Raw genomic sequence first — 20812 nt, forward strand, 5'->3', positions numbered from 1 at the left:
CCCTTCGATCTCGTCAGTTGTCAATTCTGAGGCAGGATAAAAGCCAAATTGCTATCTTTTTGGAAAGGGCCTTCAGCTAGGTATTATCCCCAACATTCCTGATACCATATACTACCTGAACTTTATAGAGTGGCCACTAAAATGTCTTGCACAAGCAAACTTTGCATTATACTGTTCCTTTCAGTCTCAGGCTTAATGCTAACCAAACCTCCTCTGTGATATTGTGGAAAGATGTTCAACCAGCTCAGATGTTGGTTCTACAGATTTCTTCCTTCTATAACTTCTACTCCGTGTGTGTACGGAGGTAAATGGTCTAATTACTTAAGCAGAACCAAAGTCACAAGAATGATAATTTTTTGATTTACTTCGGTAGGGATCTGGCACAGAGGAGGAGCTGAGGGCTGCAGTAGATGAGCCATGACCATATTGAATGGTGGGGCAGGCTTCAGGGGCATGACCTACTCCTGCTCCCATGTTCTTGAGTTGTTGTGTTCTTGTGACATCTGGAAAGGGATGTGAGTGATGCTATGTAAAGGAGGTCTTAGTTTTTTTTTGTCATTTTCAAGAGACTTCCCAAAAGCTTGAAGGTCTTGTAATGTATATGATGAAAATCTGGCACCTCACCTCCGCCATATGCCCATGGACCTCAAGCTCAGAATATTTCATTTGGTGAAGAAATCAGCAGCTGAGCTGAAGTCAGACAAGTTTGTCCATTCCATAGTAACCGAGTTTAACTTCTATCTCTCCATATGAGCAGGGTTCAGAAATGTGCAGACCTCAACCAGATGTGCACCAAGAACCTGTCGCTGCTTTTTGCCCCCAGTTTGTTTCAGACTGATGGGAAAGGGGAGCAGGAAGTGAGGGTGATCGAAGACCTCATTGACAACTACGTGACGGTGTTTGATGTAAGTAACCACAAATGGATCACACTAATAACACAACTTCAGGAGAAGATGTGAGAGGCAGGGGGAGGAATGTATTTTTTGCCTTTTACATCTATATGGGATCTGGGCTAACATTTCAAGATATATGGTACTGCACAACAATGGAGGCATAAGAAGAAAAGAAATAGTAAGCAGTGGGCCTCTTTAATATAAGGGTAGAGCAAGCTTGAGAGCGCTACTCTATAGTGATGGAGCATGGAAACAGACCCTTTAGCCCATCGGATCTGCACTGACCATTAAGCACCTATTTCCACTAATCCTGCACTAATCCCTTTTAATTCTCCGCACATTCCCATCAATCCCCCAGATTTTACCACTCACCTACAGACTAGCGGCATTTTACAACATCCAGTTAATCAACCAACTCGCACACCTTTGGGATGTGGGAGGATACAGGAGCACCTTTGGGAAATCCACTCAGTCACAGGGAGAATGTGCAACCTCCACACAGACCACACCTCAGGTCAGAATAGAACCCAGATCCCTAGAGCTATGAAACAGAAATTCCTGGAAACACAGAATGCTGGGGAAACCATGTTAGATGTCAATGGAATGGTCTGGCATTGGCTTTGGCCGGTTATATTGGGGTGTTGAACATCTTTTCTTTCTTTTCCAATATTTTTATTAATTTTCAAATTAATAAACATAACAGCAGTAATTATACAGATGATACAAAGAGATCGGGATTGCAATAATAACAGTTGAAGTATACAGACACAGAGTAAAATGTGTAATCTGAACCTCCGAATCTCTTGATAATTGAGCATGAAAAAGACTTAAAAAGAAATTTGATTATATGAAAAAAAAACCCAAACCAAAAAAAAAACAATAACAAACCAAATAGTAATAATAAAAAAAAACTAACCAAAAACTAAACAAAAACTGGGCTATCGTATTTCGTCGCTTAAAAGTATTATTATGTCATTAACTCCGCTCCTCTATATTCGAATAGAAAGAGGGTGTTAAACATCTTACAGTCATTTGTGAAACTTCAGGGCAACTTCAACTTCCATGTTAGGTCCAAGTTAGAAAATTTTCACTTGGCACAAAAGGAAGATGTGCAATCTGTTTCTTATCTGGGGGTTTGCTAGTGCCTGTTATTTTAAGAGCATTCAAAGTAATAATTTAACCTTATAGTGCTGTTCTGTTGGATCTTACTTTGTGAATTTTTCTCTGGATATGGAACCCAAGGAACAGCACCTGGACTTAAATAAGAAGGGGCCATCCATCCCACTGTTTAGTTCAGACTGTTCCTCACTCCTACAAAGCACCATCACTGCTTTTCCAAAAAGTTAGCTTGCTGGGTTTTGATCCATGGATGGCCCAGGGCAGATCTACATGGCCATTCTAGTTTGAGCCATTCCAATGAGTGTCAGCTGAGACCATACACCAGAGGCAAAGTATTCCCTTTACCCAGCAAACTTTGAATTGATATTTTGTTTTGAAAATGATTGAACTGACACATTTCTGGCCACAAGAGGCAATGTTAATTATATTAGTGTTCCTTCTTTAGTCCACAGTCAACTCTGATCTCATCTTTGTTTCTTCTGTGCTGTCGTAAAGGGTGATGGAACAGTAGTGCAGAAGCAACTCTTGTGTTTGAGCAGGATTATATGGCATATTAAAGCAAGAGGACTGGGGGTGGATGTTGTCTGATGGGTTGTGTCATGTTACAATTGGCCTGTTTGATTAACTTAAGAGTTCAGTGAGGACTTTCTAATTAGATGGAGTCAGAGAGTCATACAGCACAGAAAGGTGCTGACCAAGATGGCATCTAAGCTGGTCCCATTTGCCCAGGTTTGGCCCATATCCCTCGAAAATTATTGTTGCCCATGTTGCCAGAATATCAAAGGCTGGTGCACCATCTAGTGGATAGTTTGCTCATGAACAAATTTACCATTTATAGCTTTTCCTTGCCTGCACTGAAGAACGTAACAATATTGCTCATGTTACTTTGTGTGTGTGTGTGTGTCTGTGTGTGTGTGTGTGTGAATGCGTAACTGAGAACTAGCTACTCCAAACTGAGTCTTAAGTCATTTTTTTCTCCTGTCCCTTTTCACTTAACAAACTGTTTGATGATGTTTTGTTCATTCGCTGTCTTTCTATCATCTCGTCAACATCAGTTCTGTCCGACATCCACTGACTGACTGTCTTTCCATGCATACAGTTAAAGAGCAGTTTGCAACCCATTTAACCTGCTATCAGCCTCTCTCTGGATCAAAGCAGAATTTGTGACCCTTTTGATGGTCCTTTCCTAATTTAACCATCCCCTACTGCAGCTATTCCAGTATTTCAAGAACTGAACTATTTTTCTTATTTTAGATTTGCTAAAGTTCATGAGCACCTCCACCTTTGTTTAAAAACAAATGATAGGCATGGTAGTGTAGCGGTTAGTGTTATGCTTTACAGCGCCAGTGGCCCTGGTTCAATTCCGGCCACTGTCTGTAAGGAGTTTGTACGTTCTCCCCGTGTCTGCGCGGGTTTCCTCCAGGTGCTCCGGTTTCCTCCCACATTCCAAAGACATACAGGTTAGGAAGTTGTGGGCATGCTATGTTGGCTCCAGAAGCGTGGTGACACTTGCGGGCTGCCCCCAGAACATTCTACGCAAAAGATGTATTTCACTGTGTGTTTCGATGTACATGTGACTAATACAGATATCTATCTTATCTAAAATCAGGATGTGTTATAGAGTCATACAGCACATAAAGAAATCTTCTGGCCATTCAAGTCCACTCCATTTACACTAATTGTTTACTAATTCTATTTTATTCTCCATACATTCCCCTCAACTCCCTCCAGATTCTACCACTGATCTGCACACTGGAGGCTATTTACAGTGGTCAATTAACCTACCAACCTGCATACGTTTGGAATGTGGGAGGAAAACAGAGCATCCAGGGGAACCTCACAGGGACAATATGCAAACTCCACACAGACAGCACCAAAGGCCAGGATTGGAGCTGAGAGGCAGCAGCTCAACCAGCTGCACCATAGTCTCACCCTAAATTCCAAATTATTAACTGAATTTAAATTCCACAACTACCATAGTAAAATTTGAACTCACTTCCTAGATTACTAATCTAGATCTCTGGGTTACTTGGCCTCTAATTTAACACTTGCAAGTTATAGAGTCATAAAGCACTACAGCACAGAAACAGGCCCTTCAAACCATCTAGTCCATGCCATACCTAGTTCCATCTATCTGTACCCGGACCATAGCCCTCCATACCTCTCTCATTCATGTACTTATCCAAACTTCTCAAATGTTACAATTGAACCCCCACCTACCACTTCCGCTGGCAGCTCATTCCACACTCGCTCCACCCTCTGAGTGAAGTAGTTCCCCCTCAGATTCCCCTGAAATATTCCACCTTTCACCCAAAACCTATGACCTCTGGTTCTAGTCTCACCCAACCTGAGGGGAAAAAGCCTGTATGCATTCACCCTATCTATACCCTTCATAATTTTTTATACCTCTTTAAGATCTCCCCTCATTCTCCTGCACTCCAGGGAATAAAGTCCTAACCTATTCAACCTATCCCTATAACTCAGGTCGTCAAGTCCCGGCAACATCCGTATAAATTTTCTCTGCACTCTTTCAAGCTTATTGATATAGGTAGGTGACCAGAACTGTAAACAATACTCTAAATTTGGCTTCACCAACATCTTATACAACTTCAGCATAACATCCCAACTCCTACACTCAGTGCCCTGATTTATCAAGGCCAATGTGCCAAAAGCTCTCTTTATGACCCTATCTTCCTGCGATGCCACTTTCAAGGAATTATGGATCTGTATTCCCAGGTCCCTTTGTTCTATCACACACCTCAGTGCCCTACCATTCACTGTGTAAGTCTTAATCTGGTTTGTCCTCCCAAAGTGCATCACCTCACACTTGTCTGTATTAAATTCCAGCTGCCAATTTTCAGCCCATTTTCCCAGCTGTTCCAGATCACTTTGCAAGCTTTGATTGTTACATGATTGCCATAGAAAGTTGGAGAAGAATTTCCAATGATTATTATTGAGTTGTTTAGTTACCCAGAAGTCAGCCAGGCCAGTGTATAGGAGGCAGATTACCTTGTGTTTACTGTTAGGTGTTCCAAGTGTTTGATAAAACTTTCCATCTCTTTCCACAAATGTATTTTTTTCCTAAATTAGATAAAACCATTTTACTCAGACTCCCCCAGAAGGATCACTTTCTCCTCCGCTTAGTCACTTCTCATCGAATCATGGAATTATTATGGTACAAAGTACACCAGTTGGCCCATCAATCTATGACATCCCGGTAGAGCAACACCATAAGAGCAGTTGTCTCCATTGCTTGCAAACTATTACTTTCCAAGTGCTGATCCAATTCTACTTGAAAGAAATTCCAGATCACAACTGCACTCTCAGGGAAAAAAAAGCTTTTCCCTACATTCCCTACTGTATCTTTTGCCCACAGTTCCATAACGGCGTTTCCTGGCTTCCAACCTGCACAGTAATGGGAATAGCTTCCCTGTCTTTACCCTATCCAAACCCATGACCATCTAAAGCCAATAGGGCTGATAACTGGTCCACTGCTAGGCTGCTGCACTTTTATGACCCAAAGGCTAGGGAGTGAGGATGGTACAGAGAGGAATGTGCCCACACTCGAATTTTCAGATCTTCACTCAACACAAAATGGTCCCGGATCAGAAGTCAAACCAAGTCTCAGCTCTACTCTTCAAAGCAGTGTGTGAAGGTGGTAATGTTTCATGTGGTTTTACAACTCATAAGCGAGTGCTTACCACTCTTGACAACAAATCACCTTCAGGACTTGTGAAGATTCATTGTACATTAGAAGAAAATAAGGTCAATGGATTTTCCATTTTGTTGCATGTCGTGGCCTGTCCTTCCTGAAATCCATCACTACTTGTGACTCCGCTCCCCCATGCCCACAGCTCATTGTTGCCGCCTCGTGGTAATGTTTTCAGTTTGCCTTTTCATCTGCTTACTGTGTTAAAAAGCTGCTTGTTTTGCAAATAGGGGATTCAGAGAGCAGCTTGCTGAGACCCCTGTGTGACCGATTGCTCTTGTTTGTGGCAGATTGATGATGACCATGTGACCCAGATGGATCTGGAAAACAGTTTGATCACTACTTGGAAAGATGTGCAGGTAGGTGACCAATCAGATCTCTTCAGTGAGTAATGACTGGTCACTGTATTCAGCCTGAGGTCAAGACCTCAATGCCCAGTTTCAGGGAACAGTGGAGCATTTGTGAAAGGTTTGCAAGATCCAAATTTAACCCTGAAAAGGACAACAACAAAAAAAATTATGTGGCAGCTTTAACATATTAAAACATCCCAGGAAGCTTCAAAGGAACTACTAACATAAAAAAAGACAGCAAACCACCGACTGATCCGTTAGCACAGGGAGAGAGAGCAATAGAGAGGGAGAGATTGTGAATAAACAAGAGCAAAAGACAAATATTTTATACAGTGTCTTTCAGATTGCTTTCCGGGTGTCCGAAGGCATTTACACAGAGTGAAGAGCACATTAGGGGCAAGGGAGTATAGTGACCATGTGTGAGCTCAAATTCTCCAGCATGACTGCTGGAGAATTTAAATTTAATGTAATTAAATAAATACATTTTTTAATATCTAGTCTCAGTTACTGTAACCATAGGCTTATAGCAATCTGAAAAGTTTATCTAGTTCATTTATTGTCCTTCAGAGAAAATCTACCATCCTTAGCTTGTCTGACTTATATGTAACTCCAGACCCACCAATCTGGTTGACCCTTAATGCTTTGATTTCAAACAATGGGTATAGAGGAATAAGGAAGTGTGTAGTGGTATATTTTGAAATTGGGAAGATTAAGAGAGGAAAGCTCAGTGTAGCACTAACTGATACAGTAAACATCATAGCAACTGTTAAAATAGAACAGTACTACCTAGGAACAGGTCCTGCTGCCCACGATGTCTGTGCTGACCAAGATGGCAACGTAAACTGTACACATGGTCTATAGCCCTCAAGATACTGCCTGCTTATGTGTCTGCCAAGGTGCCTCTTAAATGTTGTTATCGTGTCTGCTTCTACCTCCTCCCATGGTAGCAGTTCCAGGCACTTACCACTCGCTGTGTAAAAAAAACTTGCCATGTAAATCTCCCTTAATCTTTCCCCCTTTTGCCTTAAGGCTATGCCCTCTAGTATTTGACATTTCCACCCAGGAAAAAAAGACCCTGACTATGTACCCCATCTATGCCTCTCATAATCTTAGATATTTCTTTCAGGTCTCCCCTCAGCGCTCCAGAGAAAACAATCCAAGTTTGTCCAATCTCTTCTTATAGCTAATACCCTCTAATCCAGGCAGCATCCTGGTGAACTTCTTCTGCACCCTCTCCAAAGCCTCCGCATCCTTCCTGTAATGGGGCAACCAGAAGTGCAAATGTGGCCTAATCAAAGTTTTATACAGCTGCAACATGGCTTCCCAGATTGATATAATATGGTCATTTGTAAGTCATGAGTGTCTGTCTCTCCTAACAGAGTTTGTTTGGCTTACAGCTTTCCCAGGCTGGAGATCTGATCATGGAGGTGTACATTGAGACAAAGGCAACTGATTGTTGCATGACGCTCAAGGTGGGTTTGAAATGTGCAAGAAGTATTTTCAGCTGAAAATTCAAGATGTAACCAAACAGAGCATTGCCCTTTCTATGATCAGTTTCTCTCTAGTGCAACATCCGGTGCACTGCTTGTACAGGGGCAGCTAGTAGACCCACTGCCTCACAGCTCCAGCAAGACAGGTTTGATCCTGATCTCCTGTACTGAGTGTGTGGGGTTTGCACATTCTCCCTGTGACTGTGCGGGTTCCCTCCAGGTGCTCCAATTTCCTCCCACATCCTGAAGATGTTCAGGTTGGTCACTGTAGTGGGTGTTAGAATTTGGTGGGAATTGAAGGGAATGAGGGTGAGAATAAAATTGGATCAGTGTAGGATAAGTATAAATAGTTGCTTGATGGTCAGTGCAGACTCAATGGGGTGAAGGGCCTGTTTTCACACTGTGTTACAATTAGACTTATTAAGCAAAAAGATCAAAAACAAGAAAGCTTAAACCATTTAAATCCAGTGAGGCCCATTCATCAGTGTGGCCCATTGGTCAGCCACATTCCAAGGCAATATGAGAGAAACACTCCAAGGATGCTGCCTGGCCTGCTGAGTTCCTCCAGCATCATTGTGTTTTTCATCTTTCTTCTAAGGCAATATGGCTCACAACTGAGGGGTGGGAATGTGGAATTTTGTTCACAGACAAAGATTAATGGACTGTGAGAAAAATAGCTAGAAAATACCAGACAGTCTAACAATGTGCAACTTTGGAGGAAATCTGTCATCCTCACCCAGTCTGGCCGATGTGTGACTGCAGACCCACCAACATGGTTGACTCTTATATACTGTACCCTCAGAAATGGCCTAGCGGCCACCATGTCAAAAACAATTAAAGATAGACAATAAACGGTGAGCTTGCCAGCGACACCAGACACTGAAAAATAAATAAATTAAAGGAGATGAATTTGTGTGAAAGAAATTAACACTTGGGTTCAGATTTGGGTTGCATCTGGTCTCCTGTTTCTTGTATCCATTCTGTTACTATAGACTGCTAGAACTGTGTGCATGTTGGGCTATTGTGTCTTGGTTACATTGAAAAGTTATTTCTGATGACACAACTAACCTCATAGGTATCACCTACTATGACATCAGAAGAACTGACAAATCAGGTGCTAGATATGAAGAACATGTTAACAGGAGAAAGGGAAGTTTGGGTCACCTTCGAATGCATTGAAAATGGTGAATTGGGTGAGTGTCAAAATCTCTTCACTTGTCTGTTGGTGCATGAGTGTGTCAGTATTTATGTTTGGTTGCTATATTTAAAAATCATAATTGCAACAGAATTCAAATCTCTCTGGCTTCCCCACTTGTCTATGGCTTAGTGAATTTGGGCTATGACCTTTGACTAGTTAGATCTTACAGATTCCATGCTTAAACCCCAATCTGTGTAGTCTCGGCCAGTACTGTGGTAGCTTTAAGTATCCCTGGGCAGAGAAGGGAACAATCAATCAGGATTCTTAATTTACAAATGTTCCAGCTCTTTGTTGGACAATCACTGGTCTGAGCAGAACTTGGTACTGTCTCTGCCAACCCCATATGGCTCATAGTCTATCAAGGTGAGATTGACATCACGTTCATTTAAAGTTTCAACAATTCAGGAGGTAGATAAATAAAGATTTGTCATTATAATCATTGATACATCCAATAAATTCGGGAGAAGCTTTACACAGAGTGGAAATCACTACCACTGCTGCTGGTTGAGGTAAATTTCTTTAAGGGGATGGAAGCGAAGAAACAGATTGAAGGATACACAGATAGGGTTAGGTGAAGTTGGGTGGGAAGGAACTCACGTGTTCCTATTCCCTGCTGTGATTTCTGAACCTTGCTTTCAAAATTTAGCTGCCTGATAAGTCTAACACCTTTTGGAGAATCAAACAAGCTGCTGGAGGAACTCAGTGGGTTGAGCTGCTCAACCTGCTGAGTTCCTCCAGCAGATTATTTGTTGCTCCAGATTCCAGCATCTGAAGTCTCTTGTGCCTCCACCTTTAGAAGAATGCTTTGTCAATGGGGAAGTTTTGAAAAAAACTGAATTACAAATAGGCATCCAAAACATTATTTGTACAAGATGAAGTAGGTAGTGTCAATGAAGGGAAGCTGCTGCCATTCAAAGGTTTAAAATCTTGGTGAAAACATAAAAAGGGGATGTTATGCAGCAATAGCTACTTTCGCAATTAAAAAGAGCGACACTTAGAGTAAGCAGGGATCTCAGGGGAGAGCATTAGCATGCTGGAGAGTACCATGTGCCTGCCCAAGGCCTGGTTTATATTTTACAGGGAATTTCAGAGTCTTTCATTTCAATCAAGTAGTGTGTCCAGAAGGGAGAGAAAGCATTAAACCAAGACACCATGTGTCCTCCAGGTCTCGTGGTACACTTTCAGAGAGTTGAGGCTTCTCCCCAATGTTCTGACCAAGATCCAACTCTCAATCAATTTCAGAAGTAGATTATCAGGCCAACCTTACATTCTTTGTGCCTTGCCGTGCACAAATTAGCTGCCACATTTGCAGCATTGCAAGTGGCCACAAGTCCTTCACTGAACATAAGACTTTCTGAGGTTGCGGAAGAATAGTTTTTATTATTCTACAAGGTTTTATTCTGCAACTAACATTTGTTGCTATTATTCTGTGCCAACCCATGCTTCAGCCACATCCCTTCACCTGATCCACTCAATGGATGAATTACTGCTTAATATAAGCTTCAGCTTGTTAACTGCCACCATTTATTTAATTGGCCCTAACTTGATAATTAATCAGATAGTTAAGCCCTAGGCTCCTACAAACTCAGGCATCAATTTATTCCTGATGTCTTGCACTTTGACCCTAACCTATTCTCACGCCAGGTCCTTGAGCTCCACCATGTGCCCAGTTATTGCTTTGATTGGCCATGCTAACTCTCACAGTGGAAGTATTGATTGACAGCTGTCTTTGACTGATCTGTGCAGAAAGCAAGAGTGCCATACACTGAGCTCACTGGTTTAACCTCTTCCTATTCACTGTGAAGGAAATTGGCAGACTAGAGAGGGAATAAATCTTCTCCATGCAGCAGTCCAGAATAAGGGGCACAACATAATGTACGTGCAAGAAAAACTTCTTCAAATAAAGAGAATCTGGAATGCATGGCCTTAGTAGGCCAAATATTAAACTCAAATGTATTAATTTTGAAAAGAAGGCAAACAAAACAATTGAGAAAAGTTGCAAGAATTATAAAATGGAACTGCCAAGACTAACAATATTGGAGCTGATTCAGTTGCCTGTAGCTGTCTTGGGACATCCTTTGGTTGTGAAAGGCTATCTTAGGAAAATAAGAAATAGCAGCAAGAGCAGGCCATTCAGCCCCATCAGCCTGCTCCCCCAGTCAACAAGATCGAGGCTGATCTTCTACCTCCACACTGATTTCCTTCCCTATACCCATATCCCTTGATTCCTCTAATATCCAGAAGTTAATCCACCTTTGTTTTGAATAAAAATCGTAGATCAACAGATTTCTGGACATTGGAGGGGTATGGTGATAGGTGAATGCAGAATGTAACACTTATATCCATATCCTGCTGTCTCCACACTATTGTTGGCTTCCTGTACTTGTGTGGTTGTGAGAGCTCTGTTTGCTCCATAGTTGTTGTGCTCTTCAATGACATTTGCTCATCTCTGCAGAGAGGCCTCTCCACCCCAAGGAAAAGGTTCTGGAACAAGCTCTCCAATGGTGTAAGTTAGCGGAGCCCAGCTCAGCTTATCTGGTAGTGAAGAAACTCCCTGAAGAAGGAGGAAACCTTTACTCAGGTAAGGACTAATGACAACTGTGATCAAGGAGCAGAGCAGGCAGTGCACAACACACATCAGCTGTGACAAAGCAGCAAGCTCTGTACATGGCCTTGTCACCTAACAGAGTTAATGAACGTGGGACTTCCTTTGTGAAGAGTCTCACTTAGCATCAGGCCAGACATTTGCATAAATAAAGTTACTGCCCTGACCGGTGATAAAGGAACTCTTGCTGCAATTCAACATTAGCTGTTGTACATAGCAGGAATGGAAAATTTAGGTTGAGTATGAAACAGGTGGTTAACACATCACCATCCATTCACACTTAACTAATGCTGAATTTCAGCTCAGTTTTGGGTAGATTAAAGTTCAGGGTTCTCTTTGGTGAAATGTTGTTGAACAGCTCACATCGTCAGCACACATTTTCTACATGATATTAATTCCCAGTCAGCAAAAGAAATGAAATAAATCCTGTTGAACTAATATTGAGCAGCACGTTAAGGATCAACCCCATGGTTTTTGCAGCAGCTTGGGTTTCATGGGCTCAAAGTGGACTTGCTGTAAACTCAGCTCTGCCACAGTGACGTTCTCATGTCTAATGATATGTCTAATGATATGAAGAAGTGTGTTCAGTTCTGGTCGCCTCATTGTAGGAAGGATGTGGAAGCTTTAGAGAGGGTGCAGAGGAGATTTACCAGGATGTTACCTGGATTGGAGAACATGTCTTATGAGAATAGGTTGAGCGAGCTAGGGCTTTTCTCTTTGGAGAGAAGGAGAATGAGATGTGACTTAATAGAGGTGTACAAGATGATAAGAGGCATAGATCGAGTGGACAGTCAGAGACTTTTTCCCAGGGCGACAATGGCTAACATGAGAGGTCATAATTTTAAGGCGATTGGAGGAAAGTATAAGGGAGATGTCAGGGGTAAGTTTTTTTCACAGAGAGTGGTGGGTGCGTGGAACACACTGCCGGCAGAGGTTGTGGGGGCAGATACATTAGGGACATTTAAGAGACTCTTAGATAGACACGTGAATGATAGAAAAATAGGGGGCTATGTGGGAGGGAAGGGTTAGATAGATCTTAGAGCAGGATAAAATGTCGGCACAACATTATGGGCCGAAGGGCCTGTACTGTGCTGTAGTGTTCTATGTTCTATGATATCAGTGGATCATACGGTGTCCCTCAAATCCTATTTGCTGTGGTGTGGTCAATAGCAACACTGTGTAACTCTAAGATACAACAATCATCCTTCCTTAGTGCTCTAGAGCAGATATTTGTCCTTGTCACACATTTTTAAAATCTCTCTGATACACACACTGATTTCTCATATCAAATTTCCCTACGAGGTGGAAGGAGGCCATATGCCCATTGAGTCTGTGCCAGGTCTCAGAGCAATCTCATCAATCCCATTCCCCCACATCCTACTCTCCGTCACAAGTTCATTAGCTCCCCACTCAGCTACGCTTGGGGTCGCTTACAGTAGCCATTTAACCTACCGGCATGTCTTTGGGATGTGAGAAGAAACCAGATCACCTGGAGGAAACCCACGCCGTCACGGGAAGAATGTGTGAACTTCACACAGCCAGCACTGGAAATCGGGATTGAACTTGAGTCTGTGCCACTTCTGTGTCACTTAAGATAAGAGTCTGGGAATCAATAGATTGTTCTATTGAGGTGAACATACTAAGTGATATCATTATAAATAGGGACAGCAGAAGGTCATATGCCTCCTCAAACCTACTCTGCCACTTAATAGGATCATGGTTGACCTGATTTTGACCTCAGTCCTAATTTCCCACCTACTTTACAATGATCCACACATCTATCTCAACTTTGAATATATTTGCTTTCATTTTTTGTGAGCAGACCATTGACCTTCACATCATAGGCACACTGTACTACCTCACATCAGAATGCTGTCATTCTTGTTATAGAACATAGAACATTACAGCACAGTACAGGCTCTTCGGAGCACGATGGTGTGCCAACATTTTATCCTGCTCTAAGATCTATCCCTCCCACATTGTCCCCCATTTTTCTATCATTCACGTGGCTATCTGAGTCTCTTAAATGTCCCTAATGTATGTGCCCCCACAACCTCTGCCGGCAGTGCATTCCACACACCCACCACTCTCTGTGTGAAAAAACTTGCTCTGACATCCCCCCCATACCTTCCTCCAATCACCTTAAAATTATGCCCCCTTGTGTGAGCCATTTTCACCCTGGGCAAAAGTCTCTGACTGTCCACCCGATCTATGCCTGTTGTGTATTAGTGCTGGACCAAACCAGTATGACAGACATTCACCCTCTGTTTCTTTTTATGCACTGTGTGACAGCAAATAAAAGTGACATTCCAAAGTGTGGGGTCTTGAAATGTCGAGAGGAACCTCCAAAACTCCTATCTGGAAACAAGTTCCAGGAGCGATATTTCGTTCTGCGAGATCGTAAGCTGCTGCTATTTAAAGATAAAAAGGTAAACTCTGGTGAATTGTTTGAAAGTGAATGGGTTGGTTTTGTTATTGGTATCGAAATTGTTTCAGGAGCAGTCCCCAACTGTAATAGCAAGCGTACCTTGTGCTTTTCTGAGGAAGAACTTAATATGGAAAAAAGTTCTAAAACCACCAGATATTTGAATCTGAAAATCAAAAACTACAATCTGAAATAAAGATTGATAATGCAGTTAATACTCAGCAGGTCAGGCAGCATCTGTGGAGAGAGGAACAGTTAATGTTTCAGGTGGGTGACCCTTAAGTGCCTCAGTCCCTTGACATAACGGTGGATATTGCTGCCACATAGTTGCAGGGACCTGGGTTTGATCCCCATCTCTGGTGCTGCTTGCTGACTTGTTGCTCCTGGTTTGACTGTGGATCAGAAATGAAGGTCACAAGTTGCACATTTTTGGACCAATTTCTGCTGGTCGGTGTCATGCACATTGATGACATCAACACATGTGGAAATGAAACTGGAGAAATGGCAGTTGTGTTGGGATGAGTTGTGGCTGTAAAATGTCTAATCTGATTTCCTGAGGGCCAGAAGTGGACACAAATCACAGATGACAAGGTTTTACGATCTTCCAATGCACCTTAAACAACATTCCCAACAGGTTAGCATTACAGCACAGGATGTCTCAATTAATAAGCACTAAATGGATGAGGACTGTAATTGCCTTGTCTTACAGAGCTCCAAGCCTGAGCGTGAATGGTCTGTCTTCTCATTGAAGGTTTACCTTGGCATTAAGAAGAAGCTGAAAGCACCAACAGTACAGTAAGAGCATAATTAACAATCACTGGGGCAGGAATGGTGGGGGAGGAGGCAAATGGGGGGACATAAATCAAAAGCCAAAATGCACTGATCAGCTCATTCACACTCAATGGCACAAGCATGCCCAGCTTTAGTTTCTACCTAGGTTAAAGCTACTGTTGTAAGATCTGGTGCATGAATGATGGATTTTATAACCTGTGTTTTATGAGAGCATCCTTGGGATAAACGTTGTGAATTAGCTGTGGCAGTCTTGAGAGTTGATTGAAAAAAGGAGAGGCAGAGTCAGCCATCACTTGTTATCAATATGCAAGGGTAAGCTGACAGTCAGATGTTATGTTTGTATATTTATGTGGTTCATTATTACGACCAGAAAATTAGCGAGGCCAGAAAAAGAGTGCACAGATTTCTGTGCCTGATGAGAAAGAGCGGCTCTCCTGCGAAACAGAGTTCTGTTACAGGATGCTTAGTTCATCAAATGCATACCACTGTCCAACATATGGTGAAGATAAAATAAGATATCTTTATTAGTCACAAGTGCATCAAAACACACAGTGAAACGTATCTTTTGCATAGAGTGTTCTGGGGACAGCCCACAAGTGTCGCCACGCTTCGGGCGCCAACATAGCATGCCCACAACTTCCTAACCCGTACGTCTTTGGAATGTGGGAGGAAACCGGAGCACCCGGAGGAAACCCATGCAGACACAGGGAAAACGTACAAATTCCTTACAGACAGTGGCCGGAATTGAACTCGGGTCACTGGCGCTGTAATAGTATTACACTAACCGCTACACTACCGTGGCTGCCCTGAGGAGTTTCCATAAGGAGTGTATGATTGTCTAGTTCTAATGCCATACTCTGGTATCCCTATTTAGAAAAAATACACAAGTAGTTAGCATTTGATTTTATTCTCTGAAATGGAGTGCTATGTGGGAGGGAAGGATTAGATAGATATTAGAGCAGGACAAAATGTCGGCACAACATTGTGGGCTGAAGGGCCTGTACTGTGCTGTAGCGTTCTATGTTAATGAATGGCTATCCTTTCTTATACAGGTGGGGGTTCACAATTTTCTTGGATAAGCAGCAGTGGTAAGTAAGCAAGGACTAGTCCTTCCTTTAACTCCCGTACTTTGTCCTGTTGAAGATCTTAATATGAGTCCGTCCACACTGGGGCTCTCGCACATTGGCTGCTGCAGGAGAACTCTCATCTTGAAAGGAAAAATGAGATCATGTGTTAAATGCAATGGAGGACTTTGCAGTGTCACTGGCTGAAATTGCCGACAAAACCTACAATCAGTCAAGAAAGGGGCAGGGAAAAGCTTGATGCTGATAGGTGTCTATGAATGGACGTTGGAAAGATGGATAGAATTTGATCAGTGTACAGTCAAGGAAATGAAACTTTTTCAGTCATCAATGAATTGCCATGTGAGCCGGGTGCATCAGGTGGGGTCACAGAGTTGATAAATCAGGTACGTTGAGGAAAACTGGTGAATACTGAACATGCAGGAATTGAAAACAATTGCAGGGAGGATTCACACTGGTCCTGTTTAGAAAGTGATCTTAATTCACTGGTAATCAAATGGTTGCAATTGCCAAAATGGCAGGAACGTAGGTTCCTATCTTAGTTTACCTGAAGAGCTTGTTTATGATAAGGGACATCACTTCAATCTGCTTTGTTCACAAACTGTATGAGATGGAATATTATTGAACACATATTATTGTTCCTTTATATCATCCAACCTCAAGCAGAGCAGCTGAATGTAGTCAGGGTGGTTACGAAAGCTGTCAGGAAACAAGTATTGCAGAGATGTTCAAACTCAGCATGAAACAACACTTGGTCAATGTCTAATTAAAGAGCAGAGCAAGTCCACATACTAACGTGGAGTATGTACTTGCAGAACTCTTGATGAGAAGACGAAAACTATGTTTGAGCCTTGTTCAACCAAATTTGGCTTCAAAATCTGAAGGAAGCTGTTGAGTCAAAAACTTCACTGTGAAAACAATCAAAAGGAAGACAGCTTCAAGTAAAATGAGCAGATTCATATTCCTAAGCACACCAGCCCCACTCCCACCCTAACAAATCAAGCCCACCCCTTTTTCTACACACACAGTGGTTGATATCTGAAACACACTGCCAGAGGAGGTGGTGGAATCCGATGTAATTGCCGTGTTTGAGAGGTATTTAGACAGACTCAAATAGGCAAGGCATAGAAGGATACGGTCCTATTGTGGGCCAATTAGTGTAGATGGTTGGCATGGATGAGGTGGGTAAAGGGCCTGTTTCTGTGCTATACAACTCCATGACTCTGTGATCTAAGTGGGAAGTAGAAACTGTGATGGAGGTTTGCAGAATCAAACAATATTTGGTTGAAATTTGTGGCAATATCCAAAGCGTTCATGTTGATCAATTGATCTCTGTTGGTGACAAACCAAGTCTTGGTGGAGGGGCACTGAATCATGAAGTCATGCCTGAGCTCATTCTAGTGCAGATTCAGAAAGTGAAGGGTCAAATCCAAGCAAGTCTAACAAGGATCTACATAGTTGAAAGCCTGTAAGGTGATGAAGAAAACTGAAAAACAGTTAGTGGACTAGTTTTATGGTTGTTCATTTAAAAGAGAAAACTGGATCTCATTTTGTGACATTACTAATGAGTGTTGAAAGTATGAAAGGAATATAGACACAGACCTTTATCTTTAAAATAAGGGAGCAGTGTAATATATCTAAATGTGTGAACATCCTTTTCTCTGTGTATGTTGACATACCATGGTCTTGTTGAACATGTGGTTTGTCCACTTTGTAGCAATATAATAATAATTCTGACTGGAACATTTGGGAGCTTAAAAGCTCAACAATGCATTTGGCAAAGAGTTATAGAACCAACGAGCACAGAAACAGGCCATACGGCTTCCTATGTCTATGCCCACTCAAGTACCTATCTGTACTAATCCCATTGACCAGCACCAGCCGATTATGCCTTGGCAACTCAAGTGCTCATCCAAGTGCTTCTTGAATTCTGCGAGAGTCTGTGCCTCCCCTCTCTCCTCAGGCAGTATGTTCTACAAAAGACACGTTGCTTTAAAAATATCCACCAGCTCTGATATATTCAATGCACTTATGAAGACATTACAGTTTCTATAGCGCCTTAAATCCCATTTACAGCAAAACTTGATCATAATTTGATCAAGCGAAACTTGATCAAAAAACAGGAAGTAGACATGAGGTCAAAGTGATAAATCTGATTGTTTGTCTTGAAGGTGACAACAGAGGTGAGGAGAATTAAGGAAGGTGTCGTGAGCCACCTTCTTGAACACTTGCAAGGTGTTGAAGAAGGTGCTCCCACTGGGGAGAGAGTTGTATGATTTAAATCTAACGACAATTGAGCAATGGTGATATTTTCTGAGTCGGTGTAATACCCGACTTCAAAGTCAAAGTCGAGTTTATTGTCATATGCACAAGTACATGTATGCACAGGTGCAATGAAACACTTACTTGCAGCAGCATCACAGGCACATAGCATCAGATACACAACATTCACAAGAAAAATATAAATTGGATTTGGTTTATTATTGTCACGTACTGAGGTACAGTGTAAAACTTGTCTTGCATACCGTTCGTACAGATCAATTCATTACACAGTGCATTGAGGTAATACAAGATAAAACAACACAGAATGCGGAGTAAAGTGTCACAGCTACAGAGAAAGTGCATTGCAGGTAGATAATAAGGTGCAAGGTCATAATAAGTAGATTGTGAGGTCAAGAGTCCATCTTATCGTACTAGGGAACTATTCTAAGGTCTTGTAAGTCTTCTATCTTGAGGGATAGAAGCTGTCCTTGAGCCTGGTGGTATGTGCTTTCAGGCTTTTGTATCTTCTGCCTGATGGGAGGGGGGAGAAGTGAGAATTTCCTGGGTTGGTGGGGTCTTTCATTATGCTGGCTGCTTTACCGAGGCAGCAGAAGTATAGACAGAGACAATGGAGGGGAGGCTGGTTTCCGTGATGTGCTGGGTTGTATCTACAACTCTTTGCAGTTTCTTGTGGTCCCAGGCAGAGCAGTTGCCACACCAAGCCGTGATGCATCCAGATAGGATGCTTTCTATGGTGCATCGATAAAATTTGGTGAGTGTCAACAGGGATATGCCAAATTTCTTCAGCCTCTTGAGGAAGTAGAGGTGCTGGTGAGCTTTCTTGGTCATGGCGTCTACGTGGTTGGACCAGGACAGGCTATTGGTGATGTTCACTCCTAGGAACTTGAAGCTCTCAACCCTCTTGAGCTCAGCACCATTGATGTAGACAGCTGCATGTATAATGGCCCCCTTCCTGAAGTCAATGACCAGCTCTTTTGTTTTTCTGACATTGAGGGAAAGGTTGTTGTCATGACATCATGACAATAAATGTAAATTATACAAAATCATACAAGAAAGAACACAATTCGAACAAAAAAAACAAACTCCATTGTGGTGCAAAGTGGTCAAAGTGTTGCTATACTGAGGTCGTGATTAGGGTTGTGCAGGTTGGTTTAAGAACCGAATGGTTGAAGGGAAGTAGCTGTTCTTGAACCTGGTGGTATGTGCTTTCAGGCTTTTCTATCTTCTGCCTGATGGAAGAGGAGAGAAGAGAGAATGACCCGGGTGGGTGGGGTCTTTGATTATGCTGGCTGCTTTAACAAGGCAGTGAGAGGTAAAGACAGAATCCATCCTGGAGAGTCCATAGACAGAGTCCATAGAGGGGGAGCTTCAGGCTTCTGTACCTCCCGCTCGATGGTAGCTGCGAGCCAATGGCATGGCCCAGATGGTGATGGTCTTTGATGATAGACGTTGCCTTCATGAGACAGCGCCTTATGTAGATACTTTCAATGGTGGGAAGGGATGTGCCTGTGATGTACTAGGCTGGGTCCACTTTCTGCTCGACTTGGAGGGGCACCTGTTGTTGTTGGTACTCCTGTGCTCCTGAAACCCTTGTCTTTCTTGATGGCAGGGGTCAGAGATTTGTCGGAGTAGCCAGGGGGAGGGGGGGTGTGGGGTGGGGGAGTGGTGGTTTTGAGGGAGGTTGATGACTGCAATGCAGCCAGAGTGTACGGGAAATCTAGTGGATAAATGGGACTGATCTGGTAACTGAGCCTTTTGGAATCTAGACTGAGTTCACCAGCTTCAGAGAATGATTCTGCTTTTCTCAGTTGATGTGATTTCTTTACTTGTCCAGTCTTCATCCTTGTTCAACCTGTGCTCTCACCGCTTTTGTCATTTAATGTCTTCTGCCATCGTATTTCAGATTTTTTGTTTTCTCTCCTCCTCTCTCCCATTTCTCTACATCTTCAAACTCCATCTTTTCCAATACCGATAAAAGGTTTTCAGGCAGAAACATCAATTCCCCTTTTCCCTCCACAGACCTTACCTGATTGCTGACTATTTTGAGCACTTTTTTTTGGTGTTTTGTAACCAACTTTACAGATTTTGAACAGTAGTCAATGTTATGATGTAGGAAAATCAACAGACAGTAAGATGCTAGACTCCAGCATCTGCAGTCCTTTATTTCTCCAGACAATAAGAGTATAGTGGAAAAAAATGTGCACAGTTACGGAATGAAACAGGTACCTCTGAATGAACTGAAAAGTCCTGCTCTATGCCGTGTATGATTTAGTGATATAACCATATCATCACTTCTCTGAATTACTGGAAATCAGCTCCATCTGTGGTACTCTGCTACCATCTAATGGTTGGGCATAGACACTGCAGTGCAATTCATGCCATTAATGCAGGCAAGTCTTGTCCATTTTCTATTGTAACCCATACCATATCACTCTACATACACTTGCTATAATTCTTTCATTTTGTTGAATAATCACTCTAACGCTACCCATAATTAAACTAATGTCATTAATGAATACCACAAAACATTATTATTACTACTAGCTTGAAGAAATGTTTTAAAAGAGAATGGGATAATTTGCGTGAATTCGGATTTCCATAAGTCAGGTCATTCGTAATCTGGGGAGTCCTTGTACTGTCCAGTTACCAAGTAGCTCTTAAATTTTGAAGTTATATTGTGTTATCTTATATGATGAGTAGTTTTAAAAATTCTAGTACAGGTGGTTCTGCTATAACGCCTGTTTCCATACTGCAAATTGGATATAATGCAATTGATGAATTAAGAAACACTATTTTTGTTACGTGGGTCAAATTGGTTATAGAGCTATTTCGATCCAGAACTAGAGAACCACTTAAGAGCTACCTT

General features: G+C 42.2%; 1 protein-coding gene across 3 annotated transcripts in view; it reads left to right on the forward strand.

The window, feature by feature from the left end:
- arap3 (ArfGAP with RhoGAP domain, ankyrin repeat and PH domain 3) overlaps positions 1–20812 on the forward strand; it is a 197312-nt gene that overhangs the window by 163100 nt on the left and 13400 nt on the right. For all 3 annotated transcript variants that reach the window (XM_052014278.1, XM_052014279.1, XM_052014280.1), the window contains 8 exons: positions 758–905; positions 6012–6080; positions 7469–7543; positions 8637–8754; positions 11215–11340; positions 13657–13793; positions 14499–14584; positions 15634–15669. In XM_052014278.1, coding sequence (XP_051870238.1) covers positions 758–905; positions 6012–6080; positions 7469–7543; positions 8637–8754; positions 11215–11340; positions 13657–13793; positions 14499–14584; positions 15634–15669 — 795 coding nt within the window. The remainder of the gene's footprint in view (positions 1–757; positions 906–6011; positions 6081–7468; positions 7544–8636; positions 8755–11214; positions 11341–13656; positions 13794–14498; positions 14585–15633; positions 15670–20812) is intronic.

The sequence above is a fragment of the Pristis pectinata genome, chromosome 4 (assembly GCF_009764475.1).
Source record: "Pristis pectinata isolate sPriPec2 chromosome 4, sPriPec2.1.pri, whole genome shotgun sequence".
NCBI lineage: Eukaryota > Metazoa > Chordata > Chondrichthyes > Rhinopristiformes > Pristidae > Pristis > Pristis pectinata.